General features: G+C 40.8%; 1 protein-coding gene across 1 annotated transcript in view; it reads right to left on the bottom strand.

Moving 5' to 3' along the window:
- Nucleotides 1–12,991, bottom strand: part of PRKCG (protein kinase C gamma) — a 38,578-nt gene that overhangs the window by 9,389 nt on the left and 16,198 nt on the right. Inside the window, exons 3-12 of the mRNA XM_015889006.3 lie at nt 12,381–12,463; nt 10,714–10,825; nt 6,922–7,053; nt 4,749–4,905; nt 4,525–4,659; nt 4,103–4,190; nt 3,368–3,397; nt 2,279–2,416; nt 1,931–2,104; nt 1,320–1,411 (exon numbers count right to left, since the gene is read on the bottom strand). Coding sequence (XP_015744492.1) covers nt 1,320–1,411; nt 1,931–2,104; nt 2,279–2,416; nt 3,368–3,397; nt 4,103–4,190; nt 4,525–4,659; nt 4,749–4,905; nt 6,922–7,053; nt 10,714–10,825; nt 12,381–12,463 — 1,141 coding nt within the window. The remainder of the gene's footprint in view (nt 1–1,319; nt 1,412–1,930; nt 2,105–2,278; nt 2,417–3,367; nt 3,398–4,102; nt 4,191–4,524; nt 4,660–4,748; nt 4,906–6,921; nt 7,054–10,713; nt 10,826–12,380; nt 12,464–12,991) is intronic.

The following is a 12,991-nucleotide window of genomic DNA, read 5'->3' as shown; positions in this document are numbered from 1 at the left end:
AATCAACGCTCACTTCTGACCAAAAATGGTAAGATTCTGATTTTTAGACAATAGGATTTCTCTCTCAGGTACCTCCTGCATTGTTATGCTTACATTGCATCCACTCTCATCATTTTCAACTTGCAAGAGTGTGAAGAACTTTTCATGTTCCTTACAATGTGACACAAACTGTCTGATTTCTCACTGTTCTTCTAAATAGCACTTATCAATCCACAGAAAAGGTATTTTACAAACCACAGCAATATTTTTGTCTCGTTTTACGACAACCAGCTTGTTGATTTCTCTCAATTAAACAACATCTGTGGAATGTAATACTTCTATGAAGCCAAGCCCTGGTGTAAAACAGGTGTAGCAAACTAAACCTTTAGAATCCTCAGGTGGTAGAGCGGACAGGACCACTATGGATTACCTTGTTGGAATTAGACTTTTTATGTTCCCTCTCATCAAATGTCTTACAAGAAAAGTGCATCATGGCAAAGAGCAGGTTTGCTCCTACTGCATTAGCTGCAAAGAATGTTCTCTTTTTGTCTTTTTTTTTCTTTTACAAAAGAGATGCTCCACCTCCAGTCTGAAATCATGCAATCATATGGCTTCACAACTCCATAAATTATTTCTTTCCCACCTAATTCTGCTGTATATGCAGATCAGTTCTCTGCCATCTTTCTGACCTGGATGCTGGGATGAATCTTTACCTATGATTCTCAAAACCAAACCAAAAGTTTCAGAAGAAACTTTTCTTTTTCTTTTCACTAAAAGTCACCGAGAGGGAAGAAGGAATACTAGTATTTCTGCAGAGGAAAAAAAACATAGATAGATACCTGTAAGTTCTTACTCACAGAATGAACAGCAACAGAGTAGAAACAGGATTTAGATCAGCAGATGGTCATATTCCTGATCAAACCTGCTGGGCCCCCAATCACATACATTTAATTATTTAAAGAAATTTTAACTCCCTGAACCATGAATGCCTTTTAAGCAGCATACTGGAGTTCCTGCGCTAAACACCTTCAGTGAGTTCTCTAGTTTAAGAAATGGGAAATACATTTCTCCTCTTTCTAATTTTTGTAAAAGAGAACGATGATGCTATTTGGTGATGGTGCATGGATGGACTTGACTAGGACATTAGACCAAATAAGCAAATGCCCAGCCTTACCACCCTCTGGAGTTGATCACGGTTTTAAAATCTGCATAGACAAGAAAACATTATTTAATTAATTTAATTAATTTCCGATTAATTTTACTTTGGGTTGCATGATTGTTGACATAGAGGTATAAAGAATGAGGCATTCCCAGTCAAGTTCCCCAAGAGACTCACGTACATAGCATGGGGTTCCTTGAATTTCCCAACCTGTTGGATGTGATACATTAGGTCTCCTCCATTGACATACTCCATAACAAAATACAGCCGGTCCTTAAAGGAAAAGAAGAGAATATGTCCCCAGATGAACAAATTAAATAATTCTTTAATTAAAGTATTCCCTAAATAGTACAGAATACCTCTTTTTCTCATTTCTCTAACCATCCTTGTATGTAATGGGACTGAAACCTCTAGCACCATTTCATCAAATAAAACATATTTTGATTATATAAATATGCCCTCATTAACTAGGAAGTAGGGTTTTTTTAATTGTTCATATTATTTTGAACAGATTTATTATAAAAAAATATGTTGGTGTCATCTCAAATGCAGCTTTTCTTTCTCTGATTGCATTTTTTTTTAAGATACTGCTCAACTGGACATACACAGGCATAATTTTAAAAAACCTCAAGGAAATATAGTATTTGTTCAGTGCAGAACTATTGATTTCTCTTGTGTTCAAATTTATGTGGATGCAAAACATTATTTAATCCAATTAAGGAGTCTATTTAATTAAAGGGCTAACATTTGTTTATTGAAATGATCACTCTGGAAGACAATCACAAGAATTACCGCTGTTTGAAAGGTAGAGTGTAGCTGAGTTAGGAAATGTGGACGTTCCCCCATGGCTAAGACCCGCTTTTCCACCATAGTACATTCTACATCATCATCCTGGATTATCACATCTTTCTTTAGGATCTTGATGGCATACAGCTCATCTGTTCCACGGCGCTCTGCCAGCATCACCTGTGGGGAAAGAACCCCAGAGCCTTGGGTCTTGTTCCCATCTATCTAAAGGGAACTCAGGAGCCCAGGCTGCTCTGCCCTTCCAAAAGCCCACAACCTGGGCAGTGCCAGCACTTGCACCCCTCCACATCCCCCTCTGTGCACCTCTGACCCACTGCCTACTGGAACGCCCACCTTGCCAAAGCTTCCTTTGCCCAGAACCATGAGAAAGTTGAAGTCCGAGATGTGGAAGCGATTGGTGCCAAAGAATCCACCACGCTTGGGGTCTGTGGGGCTTGGAGATGGAGACGGGATGGGACCATGGCGAACCTTCTGCAGAGCACAATGTGGAAACATGGACATGAACATTCTGCAGACTCAGAATTAAGGGCATCACCACTAGAGTCACAACTTCTGCAATATCTGCCATTTTGAACAGGGTGCCTTGGATGTTCACCTGCTTTTTAATATCTTTGAAACAGAAGCGGGTACAAGGTACACTTAGTACACACAGTAAAATTCCCAGATATTCGGGAGTGTTTTGAGAATGAGCAATGAAGTGCTTTTGATACATGTGCAGCTGCAAATAAACTTTCTTCCCAAGGGGAACTGTGGACAGTCTTTACAGAGACAGGGCAGATTCACAGTGAAATGAGAAAGTTGCCATGACTCCAGACCCAGGTGTTTTATGCAGAAAGTCCCAGTTGTAACACCCAGTAATCTCCAGTTTAGAAGACCCTATACTCAAGGTACTGCTTTCTGGGAAGGCCACAAATAGTTAGATTCATCTCAGTGGTCCCAGATATTATCTTTCCTTTTCTTATACTTTTCCTTCAGAAGTATTTACAACCTCCCCTTTGCTTCTTCCAGCTTCTGGACAAACCTAAGGAAATAGTTTTTCTCCAGAATTAAGCAGTGAGTTTCAACCTACAATGCTCCCAAGAAGAGAAGTATCTGTGACTGTTAAGCACATTAGCTAAGGACAAATTTCCAGGTTCAGATGCAATGTATCACTGGCTGCTAGAAGGGATCAAGGATGGGCAATTCCAGTGCAAGCAGTCAAGGAACAACAGGGTTGGTCCTGAGAACTAAAGGACTGGATGAACACTGCTGGACTCAAGGGATATTTGGCTGATCAGCTGGGCTCTTTCTCCGCTCCTGTGTTCTGCACTTCCCTCCTTCTCTAAGCCATTACAGTGAGCTCTGGTGGATGTTTTTATGGCAGCAAAAGGAAGCTTCCTTCAGCCCATCTCAAACTAGAAGAAACAGAAGAAAAATTTATACCTCATAGAGTTCCAGAGGGAAGTTGCAAGCCTGGAAAACAAAGCATCAGTATGTAAGTAGCTGCCTGGATGACCTCTATTCTGTCCTGCTTCCTCATTAAAAATCCAATCTCTGCCAGTTCTTAAGCCGGACCACCCACCAACCATTTATAGTGCCACTTCAAGACATTTAGTTGCCTAAGGCAAAGGACGAGATGTTTCTCTCTGTCATTCCACCCAGAGAAGATAGTTGAGATTTATTTCAGTGCTAATGGCCGGGCAGTGAATTTTATCTCAGCAGGCCTAGAGAGAGGCACAGGTCAGGCTAAAACACACAGCCCTGTCCTCAACAGAAAAACAGCTAGAGACCAAGCAGCTGCCAAGACCCTCTCTAGACCACCTTTCATTTTGCCTCACATTAGAGATGATCTTATAGAAGTACGTGTTTCGTGATTAGGCTAGATGTGACACAGTGAGTGCTACCACACCCAGCCAGAACTGCCTTTAAAGGGTAACATTTATGGGATCACAGTGAAATAGGAAGAACGCAGGACAGAACATTGCAAGTAGCTCTACTGGATTCTTTTTCAGGTCCCTCCATCCCAGAGCCAGAAGCTTGTGTGTGGCTTCCAATCTTAATCTGCTGACTGGAAGAGCCCTCACTGGTTCCCCACCACACCCCATCTGTGTGGAAGAACTCAGTGTGGGGCAAGTATGGGGTGCCAATCCAAGCATTGTCATGGAGCCACATGATTACCTCAAATTTCTGCAGCAGCCCACAGTTTTCTGCATCAGCCACAGGGACACTATAATATTCGCCCTCCTCCTGATTGAGCAATTTGTACCTGGGACAGCAACGCAGACAGGGACATTGGGCAGGGTGGAAGTGAACAAGAGGAGGGAGTGATTGAGCAAGAGGGATGATGGGGAAGAAAATGGAAGGAAACGGGGAGAGGAGAACGGAATGAATGGATGGAAGCAAAAAATGGGAGAAATTTTATGGGTTAGATTAAAAGAGAGGAGAGTGAGAGAAAGAGGATGGTGCCAACCAAGCAAACAGATAAAATCCAAAAAGACGCCAAGACGAAGAAAGAGAGAGAAAATGAGCACTGGGTGGCCCCTGGGTTGCTCCATCGTTCTCTTCCATTTTTTTTTCCTACCCCACAGATTTCCCCTTACCAGCCTTCCACGGGACCCTTGAACAGCTCAGAGACTCCAAAGGACATGGCGCCCATGAAGTCATTGCGGGTTGTCCGGTCCCAGTCCCAAACCTCGATGGAGAGGCGCCGGTCCATGTCACCTGGCTGCAGGGTGCTGATGGGGTACAAAGGGAAAGAGGGAGGTCAAAAAACCTGAAATAAACAAGTGGGTAGATCCCCGAGGCCTCTCCTCCCTGTACTTACAAAACGAAGGTTTCATTCCAAATAGGATTGAGAGTGGATCTGACTGTTCTGGTCTTTTGCTTTGTTAGATTCTTTGGGTCAGGAATCAGCTTGAGTTTCACATAAGGATCAGACAGACCGTTGGGATCCATTGGGATCAAGTTCAGTGCTTCTCCAACTGACACGAAAAGGAGGGAGGGTGGGAGGGAGAGAAACAGAAACAGTGATATTGGCTTCTAAAAGAGTATTAACTTCCAACTGAGTAAGTACCAGAGGGAAGAGTGAGTGGGCGGGGAGGCAGACCTCCTGTGTTTGCTGGTGGGCCGAGGGAGGAGGAACTCGTGGCATCTGTCCCAGGCCACCTGCTGTGGGCCATGAAAGTTGCTGCGGCAGCAACTTGTGTGTGCCTGCGTGTGTGTGTATGGGGGTGAACGAGATTGTAGGGTGGGTGAGGAAATCCCCTTCTGTCAAGAAAAATGCAGCAATGGCTTTCTTCTCACCACCTACATGCTGGTGTTCCAGAATGCGGGAGAAAGACAGTGAGAAAGTGTGCAGGGGAAGGTGTGAAAAGCAGAGGCGGGGGATGTCAAGTTCTGCAGCTAGGAATAGAAGCCGGGCTCCCAGCCTCCACAAACACAATCAGACCCATTCTTCACCCAGACAGATCAAAGCTGCAATTGTCTTGCTGTCAATGCTGCAAGACCTTCCTCTATTCTGAAGAGCCCAAGTCGGTCTTCAAAGCTCCAATCCCATCATCTCGGTTGCCTCTACTTTTAATAAGTTAATCACTCTTGGAATGAAAAGGGGAAGTTTTGTGGCTTTCCAGTCCAGCTTTAGCTCACCATGACTAAACTGAATCCTTTGAGGAGAAAAAAAGAAGGAATTGCAGAATGAATATGCGTATTTGCATATCCACGTGCACAAGGATTTTAGGTCTAATACCAGAACCAAATAAAACTGAATCTTGGATCCTATATGAATCGTGAAAGCATTATATTAAATATGCAAAGTGAGCAAATATGCCTGCATTTGTATAAGTCCTTTTGCCCCTCTCTGAAACAAGTAGAGGGAAAAAGCAAATTAGTAGATGTCTACTATAACTCATTTTCTTGCCTATATTCTGAAATTTTGTCAGAGTTATCATAGAACTGTTTGTAATGAGGACTAGTTAGTCCACCTCATGGACTAAAGCATGCACTGGCTGAACATGTTTTAAAATCAGGCCTTTTAATTTGTGGCATTAAAGAATCAAGAGTAGTTTTTAAGTAAAACACCAAGTAGAAGGTATTTGAAGTTCTTAGTGCTCCCTCCCCAAAACAGTTGTGTCTATCTGGTCAATTTCATCAACCCCCAAAACCTCTGTCCCCCCAGGTAGACTTTTCAAAGTATCTATCAAATTCCTTTCAGATATTATACTCACAAGCATGGGATGTTAATAAAGCCAGTGATCTTATCTTGAGACAAGGATAGGGCTAATAACGGCGAGTGATAGTCATGCAGAAGCTGCAAGTTCAGAAGCAATTTATCTCTGAATATCCAAAGATGGGAAGACAATGGAAACTATTGCCCAAAAACAACTTGTTTGCCCTGGATATTTTAGCAAGGCCCTGATGTTTTTCCCAAGGACTGCCATCAGCAAAAGTGCCCTCCTGAGTACACATTCCAAATTTGCAAAGGGTTGCTACTTAGAAAAGAGAAATTTTGTGGGGGAAACACTTCTGCATTCCCACTTCCACTCTTCCACCTTTTCAAGTGAGCTTGGCCCTGAGGGCTTCCTTATTTGTACCTGCTTTCAAAAGCTGCTAACTCCTTAAGTGAAGAATGAAGAGTCCCAGTTTTCTCAGCTTGCTTTCTTTTTGTAAAGTTTCTAGTCCTCATATCCTATCACTTTCTACTTGGCTTTTAATTATAAGAGGCAGTTAATAGCAGCATTAAAGGAATGTAAGAATTCTTTTAGCTCATCAAAGGCCTGGGTAAATTGAACCATTGTAATCTGCCATCTAAAAAACAGAAGAGTGAACCAAACTTTGTATTTGGAAGACTACCTCTAAAAGGCCCTATATCTGGTCATACTATAAGCTTCAACACTGAAATGTTGAGGACATTTAATAAGACATTAATAAATGAGTAAATGCAGTGTAAGCAAGTGGCTCCATTCCTATTCCATCACACCTCACTGCCACCCTTCCCTTACCAGTCACCCGGATCTCATCACTCCCAAACGTCTCAATGTGAAGTTGGAGGCGTCCACGGCGTTCTGTATGGTCAACGCCACACAAGCTGGGCACACAGTGGACACAGCGTTTGTGCACATTCATCTCACAGCCTGCAGGGGGCAACAAAGATTGGCAAATCAGCTGAGAGCAAATGAGCATAAAGAACAGCACATTTCCTAACTAGGATCTCTGACATGGAGTCAATTTATTGGCTGTATTAAAAGATTTTCATAAATATAAATAAATAAATAAATCTTGTGATTTTCAACCTCAAAACATTAGTTGGTTTGAGGGTTCTGAGCTGGGCATCTCCAAGAGTTTTGTCTTGAGGTCAGAACAAAATTTACCTATTTCAAGCAGTGTCATTCCAAGAGTTCTGGTCACAGGAAGCAACCTCAGAGCAAGCCATTTCAACCTTCTGAATGCCGTAAGCCTGATATAAAATATGTGTGTTCTGAGAGTTTGTTCCAGGGTTGTGTAAAGGAATTGTATGAACGGTATGAAAGAACCATCCAGGAGGGACCTGGAGAAGCATTTACATTGTCCAGAGGTTGAAGCAAGCATGAGAAAGAACCTCATAAAACTCTGCTTTGATTTTATTAGTATAAGAAATGACAGAGAAACGTGGATAGGGCAGTGTTTCTCAACCTCAACAACTTTAAGATGTATGGACTTCAATTCCCAGAATTCCCCAGCCAGCATCTTGGAAAGTCCACACATCTTCAAGTTCTTGAGGTTGAGAAACACTGGGATAGGGTTTCAAGATTCTGTTAATATACTCTACTATAATAAAGTAGCATTACTGGAATTTCTGTGTTTCTTGACCTGGCCTACCTCAAAGGACTGACAGGTTCGAATCAAACATTCAAGTCAATTTAGAATCTTTCAGGTGGGTCTGTTTGTTCCAAGTTCAAAAGAAAGCACATTTCTGCTTCATACACATCCCTACTTCTGATTTTAAAATATCCCTTCAATTAGTGAAACCACAATTTTTTTCTACAAGTTAATTATTTTACTACAGAAAGTTACAAATACACTGGATAAAAGGTACCATTTTTTAAAATAAAAAACTTTTTTTTTTAGTTCACTTATACAGAAGAGAGTCCCTTTTAGGAGAGTGCCAGCTTGTAGCTTGTGGCTGCATCATCTAACAATAAATAGGTACTTTATTGATTAAAAGGATTAATCACTACAAATCCATACCATTAATTAACTTAGATGCTCCTAATGAGATAACAGTCTTCTTCACTACAAGCAAACATCTTTCTGATATTACTCTTGAAACGGAGAAGCCATTTGGCTGTGTTTGCAAGCCTATCTCAGAAAAAGCATAGGTCAGATTCAGCAAATTAGTTGAGGACTGTGCACCATCTGTTCTATCACTGATTGCAGTGATCCACATTAAATCTTTGGAAGAAAGCAAATTCACAATATTGGCCACATCTCCCATTAAAGAAACCAACTACTGCTCTTTAATATACATTCATTCAGGTACCAGGTACCCACACTTAGCGCAATGGGTTCTGTAATATCTCTCAGATTCCTATTAAACTGACACTGACTACAGTATTTTTGGGTTATGGAAAATTTGCCCTTTTGAATTTATGGATTCAGGATGCTTCTACATGGCCGGGGGTGCAAATTTCAGACGAACCTACTTCTATACACCCAGAATTGATGGAGCTGCCTTGCTATAATGAAGTGTACAAAATTGCATCAGACTTTCTTTGTATGCCAGATATACATATTGTCATCTATCCAGCTAATGGTTATTTGACTATCATTGAACTCCACAAGGCTTACAGTTTCAAAGTCACTTAATCTTCATCTACACATTCAAAAGCCTATGATAGTAAGATTCATAACAGACTGTTACTACTGAAGTTGTAGATGGAGGGTCACATTTTAATATATTATTATTATTATTATTATTATTATTATTATTTATTTATTTATTTATTTATTTAATTTGTCCCCGCCCATCTCCCCACAACGGGGGACTCTGGGCGGCTATATATGCAAGAAAGCCTGACAAAAGCTCTGTTCATGTAAGAAAAGTTTCCAATAACCAGATTAGGTTGCTACAAGAGAAGAACTAGAATCTTTCTCCTTGATGCAACAACATTCTAGCTGCATGTTGTTTAATTGAGGAAGCACACCAAAGTTGTATCTCTCACCTATCTGAAGTGGAACAGTCTATTGTACAAACTCATTTTGCTGCATATATATATATATATATAGAGAGAGAGATTGAGATTAATCTAGGGCTAGGGTTAGGTATACAGAAGTTCTGCTATATAACAATCCCACTGTCTTACGAGTCTTCCTTGTAAAACTAAACCAAGCCTTTCTCCTAAGTAATCAAAAACTTGGGTGGACAGAATTTCAACTATCAGCGTAACCCTAGATAAATGTTCTGTCCTATAACTTGCTTAATAACTTGCTTCACTCACAACACATATCCAACCTATCTTCCTGATGTTGTCTTCCCACAAAAATCTAATTCATTCCCCTGAACTACTTCTATGATGGGTTTTTGGAGCAATCATAGTTTCCATGTGCTATACTGTAGAACACTATCTGTTTATGAGATATCGAGAGGAGAAGATGCATAGAGCTTTTATAAGATCAAACTGGACAAAATGAGCATCGTGCACTAAGAATCATAAAATCGATTGGATCAGATTCTTTGATAAGATCAGTTTTGAAATTTTCTTGAAACTGAGCACAGCCGTAAGGGGACAATGGGAAGAAGGTGATATTTCTTGACATCTGCTTCCCCCAAGGCAAGAAATAATTAAAAAAAAAAAAGTTTGTATCAAACATAGAGGAATGAATATATTTTTTCTCGTTTTTATATTTGTCTTTTTATCTGATTGTTGTATGCTGCCCAGAATCACTTTGGTGAGATGGGCGGCTATATACATTTGCTAAGTAAATAAGTAAGTAAGTAAGAATAAGGGTTTGAATTAACTTTAAAAAATGAATAACGTAGCAACTGAACTAAAACTGAACTACTAATTATTGAAAGCGTACATTTTTTCTAGCATGTGCTATATACAGCAGCTACATTTTAGAAAAATACTACCACTATTGTATTCAGACATGAATGCAGACCCTCACCTTAAAATAATATACTCTTGTTGTTATTCTTATATATTATTGTTGTTATTCATATATATAAATATGAATATATATATATTCCAACAATGTATACTGTGGTCATTCCTATATATTATTACAGTAGTAGTATTGTGTGTGTACGTATGTATATATATGCGCACGCCCGCACGCACACACAATACTAGTACTGTAATCATCATCTTACATCCTGCAACAATACCTTTAATACTTTAATATTATTAAACAACATCTGCCTATCCCAGGTCCTTGGGAAGGACTAGTGAACAAAAATACCAAATCCTATGTAAACATCTGGCTGACTGTGTGACCAACCATCATCATCATCGCCAGTGCTGGGCCAGGATGTTAGATGAGCCCAATACAGGTACAGTTTGTGTTATGAAGTTGTTATTCGGTGCCTCGGTTACTGTATTTTTATTGTTTTAATCATCATATGGTTTACCTAAGCCTACCTAGTGTAATCAGGAGGGATATAATATTAGAACTGGGGACTTCCTCCATGCCCCAGCAGCCCTTAGTTGGAAGAAGCTTTTTGTGACAATCACTTCTACTGTTTAGATAACAGCATTTTAATTCTTTTTCTTGTAATAGATCACACAACTCGAGAAAAATCAATGCTTACTCACAGGTGCATTTCATCCCCTGGTGCACCAGTCCATAAAGGAGGGAGCCACAGTGATCACAGAAAGTGGGACTGCTGTAGCTGTGGATTTTGAACTTATGCTTGTTCCGGGGATCCTGTGAAAGGGAAAGTGTATAAACACGTGTACTCAACAAAGACAAGCATCCGTTATTATTTGACATCCAGAAAACCACAGCAGTCTTGCTTTATCTGAATTCCCACCATCATCTCTAAAAAGTCTATATACTACTTTTCTCACCATAGAGAAATACAGAAAGGATAAGGAAACACTGCATGGCTGATAGCATCAAAACCTGCTCAACAGTAAGAGCAAGATAATACTTAATCTGAAAAGCACATAAAGCAGACTAAAGTTTGATATATTTGTGTGTAGGACTTTAACTGGGTGTGGCACGCTTAAAGGGTTTGTCTTTAAGGACAAGGGCCTCAAACTGTACATTACCTATAGAACAGCCTCCCCTTAAGAAGTGAGGTCCCCAACCCTCTTGGCCATCCGGTAGGCCATGAAGACCTGGCTTTTTCACCAGTGCTGGGCCAGGATGTTAGATGAGCCCAATACAGGTACAGTTTGTGTTATGAAGTTGTTATTCGGTGCCTCGGTTACTGTATTTTTATTGTTTTAATCCTACTGTTTAGTTTATAGGGGTTTTATATTGTTTTTTGTTGATCATAGTTAGCTGCCCAGAGTTTGTTTGTTTTATATACAGTATATGTATACAGGAGTATGGGCTGGAGTCTAGATCCTCCCAAGCCCAGATGGGAGATTCCACAGAAGGTTGTGGAGAATAACAGGGCTAAGATCCTGTGGGACTTCCAGATCCAGGCAGGCAGGCAGATACTGGCCAGTCAACCAGACATTGTGGTAGTAGACAAGGACCAGAAGACAGTGGTGGTGATAGATGTAGCAGTGCCAAGTGACAGCAACATCAGGAAGGAGGAGTATGAGAAGCTGGAGAAGTACCTGGGCCTGAAGGAGGAACTAGAGAGGATCTGGAAAGAAAAGGCCAAAGTGATCCCAGTGGTGGTAGGAGCACTCGGGGCTGTGACTCCTGAGCTGGGAGAGGGGCTCCAACAGATCCCAGGAACAACATCAGAGCTCTCTGTCCAGAAGAGTGCAGTGCTAGGAACGGCTAAGATTCTGCGCAGAACCCTCAAACTCCCAGGCCTCTGGTAGAGGACCCGAGATTGAGGAAGACACAGACCACCCATCGGGGTGAGAGGGGATTCTGTTTGTTTCTCCACAGCAGTACATGTGGGTGCACACAGGAAGAGACATCTGCACCTGCATAGCATAAATCTCTGCCTCTGTATTCAGAACGGCTGTGTAAATTTGTATACTCCAAATTGTATGCAGTTGAAAAAAGCTGGTAAATTTTGTGTATCTACAGAGAAGAGGCAAATCTTCCCATCATTTCTGGTTTACTGTCTAATATTTCAGGCCAAGGACAACAGAAATAGGACCATGACAGCTGCCTGAAGATATCCATTCTCCCTGTCAGCAGTATAAATAGCAAGGAAACCAGGACGTTCACCTGGAGTGGGGGAGAGACCCAAAGTCCAAGTTTCAAACCCTCCCCAAAATATTTTACTCGCCAGAATCTCACTTCTCTCTCTAAAGACACAGGATTCTGTAACAAAAAAGGCACTTACATCTGTCTGGGGTCCTTTCCCAGCTCCTGGACACTCAAAAGTGACAAATTCATGACATCTTTTGTGTACGACAAAGCTGCATACTGAGACAGGGTACAGAGAAGAAAAATTTTGTTGAAAAATATAGGTTTGACATGGAGAAAACAACTGGGCAAAGGAATGAGCAGTAAAAGAAAGAAACAATGGGGAAGAACATGGAAGGCCAGAAAAAAATTATTATAAGAATCCTAGGATACGATTACAGATGTTTCTAAAAACTGACATCAGAGAGATGTGAACTTGCTTTATCTTAGTTCATTACTATCTGCCCTGACAGGCAGTGGGTCTCCAATCTCTTCAGCTATTTTTATCAAAAACTGAAAATGATAGGAATTGAAAATATTTGCAATAAAATATATGCAATTACAATCTTGTCCTCCATGTTACATGCTCCAAAGAGTCCTTTTATCACCCATAAGATTTCACTGAAACAGTAAAGGGAAGGAAACAATCCTTTTAAAACCTAAGCAAGGTCGTGCCAGACATAAAAAAAAGAAATGGAGGCATAATTCATAGTACTATATTCACAAGACAGATCTGTCTGAGGTCTCTGTGCACGTATAAGAATCCTG

The sequence above is a fragment of the Python bivittatus genome, unplaced genomic scaffold (genome assembly GCF_059951505.1).
Source record: "Python bivittatus isolate LINGU-HERP-01145 unplaced genomic scaffold, Pbiv_v1 ctg000440_np1212, whole genome shotgun sequence".
Lineage (NCBI taxonomy): Eukaryota > Metazoa > Chordata > Lepidosauria > Squamata > Pythonidae > Python > Python bivittatus.
Note: the sequence above shows the minus strand (reverse complement) of the source record. Positions and strands in the feature narration are given on the sequence as shown.